Source organism: Danio rerio, chromosome 24 (genome assembly GCF_049306965.1).
Source record: "Danio rerio strain Tuebingen ecotype United States chromosome 24, GRCz12tu, whole genome shotgun sequence".
Classification (NCBI taxonomy): Eukaryota; Metazoa; Chordata; class Actinopteri; order Cypriniformes; family Danionidae; genus Danio; species Danio rerio.
In genome coordinates this window covers 44,218,931-44,226,136 of record NC_133199.1, presented here as the reverse complement: position 1 = coordinate 44,226,136, position 7,206 = coordinate 44,218,931, and the positions used below count along the sequence as shown (strand labels likewise).

The 7,206-nt window shown below is 39.3% G+C and overlaps 1 protein-coding gene across 10 annotated transcripts in view; it reads right to left on the bottom strand.

Moving 5' to 3' along the window:
- Positions 1 to 4,698: 4,698 nt before the first annotated feature.
- The window catches only part of kcnh2b (potassium voltage-gated channel, subfamily H (eag-related), member 2b), a 320,637-nt gene continuing 318,129 nt past the window's right edge, over positions 4,699 to 7,206 (bottom strand). For all 10 annotated transcript variants that reach the window (XM_073941222.1, XM_073941219.1, XM_073941220.1 and 7 more), the window contains one exon: positions 4,699 to 7,201. In XM_073941222.1, coding sequence (XP_073797323.1) covers positions 7,022 to 7,201 — 180 coding nt within the window. In that variant the 3' untranslated portion in view covers positions 4,699 to 7,021. The remainder of the gene's footprint in view (positions 7,202 to 7,206) is intronic.

The following is a 7,206-nucleotide window of genomic DNA, read 5'->3' as shown; positions in this document are numbered from 1 at the left end:
CTAGTAAGGTGTACCTAATAAAGTGGCCGGTGAGAGTATATATATAAAATATAAACAAATATTAAAATTACAATTAAATGTACACATTATAGTCTTGCATATAGTTGTATACACAGGAAAATAAACAGTACACACACACACACACACACACACACACACACACACACACGCACACACACAAATATATATTGTAACTATAAACTTTTAATTTGGACGGGATTAACCGTGATTTATCATTTAACAGCACTTACTGTATATATATTATAAATTACATATATTTATATTTCTGCATTTCAAAGCATGCCAAGGAAATGCGTTTCTGCATAGTGTCGGCTATTATAGGGATGCCGAGAGTTCAGTTCTTTACAAGACTCGTTTATGTACAGTAAAACTGGGGAAAAGAGCAATCCAGTGTGTAAACCAATCCACAAAATAAACCAAAACCCCAAACAGAGTGAAACACGTGTACATGTAAGATGCGGAGTGTGATTCAGAAGTGGATCTGAGTGTGTTTGGCCTGTTCTGGGTGGAAAGCGTATGGCGTCTAGTAAGTGCCCTTGGCTTTAAATCCCTGTTAGTGGACATAAAGAGAGCAGAGATGGAAACACACTACAGCAGATCAGAAACACAGCAGGAGGATTAACAGATTGGTTAAAACATTAGTTAATGAACAGGTTCTGTATGTTGTGATTTACTGGAGATTCATGTTTATGAATTGTGCATTATGGGATGTTGATCTATGCTCTGTTGACGTTAAAAGGAAACACTGCAGTTTAACAGTGACTTGTGTTGACATTTTAGTGCTTTAAAGCAATATATTGTAAAATAAACATTTATTTATTTTCCTTCAGCTTAGTGTCTGATTTGGCTACGCAGTGGCGCAGTGGGTAGCACGTTTGCCTCACAGCAAGAAGGTCGCTGGTTCGAGCCTCGGCTCAGTTGGCGTTTCTTTGTGGAGTTTGCATGTTCTCCCTGCGTTCATGTGGGTTTCCTCCGGGTGCTCCGGTTTCCCCCACAGTCCAAACACATGCGGTACAGGTGAATTGGGTAGGCTAAATTGTCCGTAGTGTATGAGTGTGTGTGTGAATGAGTGTATGTGAATGTTTCCCAGAAATGGGTTGTGGCTGGAAGGGCATCCGCTACGTAAAAACTTGCTGGATAAGTTGGCGGTTCATTCCGCTGTGGTGACCCCAGATTAATAAAGGGACTAAGCCGACAAGAAAATGAATGAATGAATAGTGTCTGATTTATCATAGGCTGCCACAGCGGAATGAACCGCTAGCTATTTCAGCATATGTTTTCAGCAGTGGATGCTCTTCCAGCTGCAACCCAGTTCTGGGAAACACCCATACACACTCATTCACACACACTATGGCCAATTTAGTTTATTCAATTTACCTATTGCTCATGTGTTTGGACTGTGGGGGAAACTGGAGCACCCGGAGGAAACCCACACCATAATAAACATTATATATATATATATATATATATACATACAAATATATACATGAAATTAAGTTATTTCTATAAAGGTACAGTTTATGAGCAGGTGTTTGTACTGTAATTACAACACCAACCCAGACAGTTCATCCCTTTAAATTGTTAATATATGTCAATAAAGGTCACTTTTATGATGTTTAAATGTTGTTGGAGGACAGATCAAGCTCCCATATTGCAATTCAAAAGAATAAATAAGTGGAAATACCACAAACAAGATCAGAAAATACGGAAAACTGTTAATTTACAGATATTTTTGACAGTGATCATAACAGTGTGAGGGCGTACTGTTCATGATGATGATACAATAACACATAAGCTGCTTTATACAAGTTAAAGGACTGTGAAAAAGTTTAGACGCCCTGCTAAATTACAATTTCTCTATTTCAGGACATAGATATATATCTGATATTTGGTAGGTTGTAAAATTTGGGAAATGAAACCTCAGATGAACAACAGTATCAAAATTATTACTGAATTATTAAAATTATTTTTACATAATTCATTCATTCATTTTCCTTCGGCTTAGTCTCTATTTCCGAGGTCACCACAGCGGAATGAACCGCCAACAAATCCAGCATTTGTTTTACACCGCGGATGCCCTTCCAGCCACAACCTAGTACTGGGAAACACCCATACACACAGACTCATACACTACGGCCAATTCGGTTTATTCAATTCATCTGTAGGTTCACTGTGCTATAGGTGAAATAAATAAACTAAATTGGCCATATGCATGTGTTTGAATGTGAAAGTGTATGGGTGTTTCCCAGTATTGGGTTGCAGCTAGAAGGACATCCACTGTGTAAAACATATGCTGGAATAGTTGGCGGTGCATTCCACTGTGGTGACCCCTAATGAATAAAGGAAGTAAGCTGAAGGAAAATTAATGAATTACAGTTATATAGGATTATATAATATAGTATTTTTGCTCCTATATATTATATATAATATACTGTAAAGGAGCTCATTTTGTTCATTAAATAATGAGATGTGTGAGATTTCATGTGGTGTTTTCAGGAGCGTTGCTAGACATAAAGCTCTACTGGGGCACAGCACCCCCTCCAAAAATAAGCAAATAAAAAATAAATAAAATAAAATAAATAAATAAATAAATAAGCAAAATAAATAAATAAACAAAAAAATATATTTATATATATGTTATAAAACAAAATAATTCTAAATAAATAGCAGTACTGTTGTTATTATACAATTATTATTCTAAATAAATAAATAAATAATAGAAATTATCCTAAATGTAACTGGGAAACAATCTAAAGACACAACTGGAGTGATGCTAAGATAATTTAAGAAATCTTTTGCCTGAATATTAAGTTTATTAGAATGAATAATCTGCTGTGTGGAGACCCGACTCATGGCAGAGAATTAGGTTTATTGTCTAACCTCTCTCCTTTCTGCTTCATACCAAAAAAAAAAAAAATTAGGCGCCATGCATATGAATAGGATCACCATCATATTATTGAAACTTTGTCTTGTTGACTTGCAAAACTCACTGTGTGCCGACACCTCCACATAAAAGACGGTTACGCCAGTTTCACAAGGCATGAGCGACACAGCTTTTTTTTCATCGTGCATGTTCACAACCATGACTAGGAGCAGAGCAGCACGTCAGATTCAAACAGGAGCGGTGTGTGAGGTGTGCAGGTATGTTTTTTTGTCTGCGCACATGCTCAGTTAGCTTTTTTGATTTAACTACATTGCCTTCATCAGCGTTGGTTCGGTTGCACATAACCTCTAACGTCTTTATTCGGACATTACCACTCCTAAAAAATACACTTGCATATAAAGTAAATCGTATCTCAAAGCATTTACAGAGGCACTGGTGATTTTTACAGGGCCACGTGTGCCAGTAAATGGGGTCCAGCGACACCTCTGGGTGTTGTTAATCTGAGGTTTTAAAGACCTACCAAAAATGTTGTCCTGATACAGAAAACCATGTAGTGTGCTAACTTTTTCACATGACAGTATATTAGTTACATGAATTACTGTCTGATGATTTATGAATGAAGCAGGCCATATTTCTGCACTCACAGTCAATTAAGAGCAATCCTGGATTACAAACATAGACACTGTGAAATGAACCGAAAGGAATGAGTTCGATTTCTCCACAAGTGAACAACACAACTTTACAAACAGGTTACTAGAGAGATAAACACTACAGCCTACTGAGGGTGAATCGCACAACACATACACAAAATAAATCATTGAATGTGTTCATTTTCCTTCGGCTTAGTCCCTTTATTCATCAGGGGTCGCCACAGTGGAATGAACCACCAACTATTCCAGTATATGTTTTACACAGCGGATGCCCTTCCAGCTGCAACCCAGTACTGGGAAACACCCATACACACTCATACACTACAGGTCAGTTTACCGTATTCAATTCACCTATAGCGCATGTGTTTGGACTGTGGGGGAAACCGGAGCATCTGAAGGAAACCCATGCCAACATGGGGAGAACATGCAAACTCCACACAGAAATGCTGCCCAGCAGGGATTCAAACCAGCGACCTTCTTTCTGTGAGGCCACAGTGCTAACCACTGAGCCACCGTGCCGCCCATAATTAAATATAATTTAAATTTGACATTTAGTTACAGTTTAACTGCATTATAGTATATTTATTTAAATAATAAAATAATTTAATTAAAATAAATTACAGAAAAAATATTTAAAATATAAAATAAAACTAAAATCTATATGTAGCTATCATAATGCCAGAATAATGTATTTTTCTTTCTGATATTGTGGTAATACGTGACCAGTATTGTAGTTATTGTGAGATTCACCCGCATGTGGCTTTAAACAGACTCCAACACACATCATTGACGTAATCACTAATACTAATAAAACAAAAACAAAAGTAGATAAATATGTGCAAACTCCTGCATTCATCAACATAACAGAGAATACAGAGCATCCGGAAAGTATTGATAGCGCTTCACTTTTTCTACACTTGTTTATGTTAGAGCCTTATTCCAAAATGAATTGAGTTCATTGATTTCCTCAACATTCTACACACAATCCCCCATAATGACAATGTGAAAAGAGTTTTTAAAATTGTTGCAAATGTATTCAAAATAAAAAAGCTGAGGAATCACATGTACATCAGTATTCACAGCGTTTGGCGTGAAGCTCTACATTTAGCTCAGGTTCATTCTGTCTCCACTGATCATTCTGGAGATGTTTCAGCAGCTTTATTAGAGTTCACCTGTGCTCAATTCAGCTGATTGGACATGATCTGAAAAGGCGTACACCTGTCTATATAAGCTCCCAGGGTTGACAGTGCATGTCAAAGCACAAACCAAGCATGAATACAAAGGAATTGTCTGTAGACCTGTAGAGGCACAAGGCTGGGGAAGCTTACAGAAACATTTCTGCATCTCTGAAAGTTCCAATGAGCACAGCGGCCTCCATCATCCGTAAGTGGAAGATGTTTGGAACCACCAGGAGTCTTCCTAGAGCTGGCCGGCCATCTAAGCTGAGTGATCGAGGGAGAAGGGCTTTAGTCAGGGAGGTGATCAATAACCCGATGGTCACTCTGTCTGAGCTCCAGCGTTCTTCTGTGGAGAGAGCAGAACCTTATAGAAGGACAACCATCTGTGCAGCAATCCACCAATCAGGCCTGTATAGTGGTGTCCAAACAGAAGACACTCCAGGAATTTGCCCAAAGGCATCTGCAGGACTCTCAGAGCATCAGAAACTAAACTCTCTCGTCTGATGAGACTCAAATTGAACTGTTTGGAGTGAACGCCAGGCGTTACGTTTGGTGAAAAGCAGGCGGCGCTCATCACCGGGCTAACAGCATCCCTACAGTGAAGCATGGTGGTGTTGGCATCATGCTGTGGGGATGTGTTTCAGCAGCAGGAGCTGGAAGACTAGTCAGGATAGAGGGAAAGATGAATGCAGCGATGTACAGAGACATCCTGAATGAAGACCTGCACAAGAGTGCTCTCCACCTCAGACTGGGGTGACGGTTTATTTTACAGCAGGACAATGAGCCAAAGCACACCGCCAAAATATCAATGGAGTGACTTCACAACAACTCTGTGAATGTCCTTGAGTGGCCCAGCCAGAGCCCAGATCTGAATACAATTGAACACCTCTGGAGAGATCTGGAAAATGGCTGTACACTGTCGCTTCCAATCCAACCTGATTGAGAGGTGCTGCAAAGAGGAATGGGCAGAAATTCCCAAAGACAGGTGTGCAGAGCTTGTGGCATCATATTCAGACAGAATACAGACTTGAGGCTGTAATCGCTGCCGAAGATGCATCAACAAAGTATTGCGCAAACGCTGTGAATACTGATGTACGTGTGATTTTACAGCTTTTATATCTTGAATAAATTCTCAACAATTTCAAAAACTCTTTTTTCACATTGTCATTATGGGGGATTGTGTGTAGAATGTTGAGGAAACCAATGATTTTAATCCATTTTGGTTACATGGCTGTAACATAAACAAATGTGGGAAAAGTGAAGCGCTATCAACACTTTCCGGATGCACAGTTTATAATGCAGTAGTGATAAAACGTCTCTTTCCTCCTGAAATCAGCCATCTTGATCTACATCACACAGTTTGACTCGAATTAAATATAATATTTGGTATCAACAAAAACAAACCACGATTCAGATTCAAGGCAGAATGATACAATCATGTATGGACGCTATAACATCTTCTCATGCTTATATGCTCTTCCATTCTCACAAACGCTTCTATTAAATATGATATCAAGTCTGTTATAAAATAAACGCTTCATATTAAAAGTGTATGTTTATTAGCGCATGCTTAATTGCTTGTTATAAAGTCCCCCATTGGTCCAGCTCACGTCATATGCAAAGGACTAAAGAAATAAGGGTTTGATTGTAGTCAATTTGTCATGTTCTAGTGCTCATAAAACCATGAAAATAATCCAACCGAGGGCTTTAATCACCACAGAAAAAATAAATAATCAAGCAAAATAGACAGATTTCCTTTTGGTCACTATTTGGTTTGGTTGTAATTTAAAGGATTCAGTATTGCTAATGCTAATGAGCTCAAACTAAACGTGTTAATTATTTTAAAACTGATCAGATAAGCAGGTGTGTGTTTGACTCTTGCATATTATTGGTCTCCAGTGTCACACGATTGATCATCAGAAAAGCATAGCTTTTAAACGCCCGCCAATCAATGACATCCAGCCAATCCAGAGTGCTGGGGGGGCGTGGCTTGAGACTCCGCCTCCACTGATGCGCAAGTAAATGAAGGCGATGACAGACAGAACACATCAGATTAATATTATTATGTATCTTCTGTTAGGCCAGCTAACACTAACAAGTTCAACCAGTTTGTTGTTTTTTTGGAAGCGCCGCAGACGTGAAGATAAAGATCGAGGAAAAAATTCAGTGCAAGACATAATGGCTACTTGAAATGAGTTAGAATCAGTGTCGTAGTTTAGTGTATCTCCAATACTGGACGACAGCAGTGCAGAAGCAGCAGGTGTGTGTGTGTGTGTGTGTGTGTGTGTTTAGCTGCCGGGGTCTGAGCTGTGCTTCTGCGGTGTCTGCGGGCTCAGTGGCGTCTGTGGCTCCTGTAGAGAAAAACGCCGCTGGACGTCCAGATCCAGAAGTGTCCTGGAGCCGTAGCGAGGAGCAACGGCGCCCTCTGCTAAATGAAGATCAGTGCTGCTGCTCAGAGATTCACATGACTGCA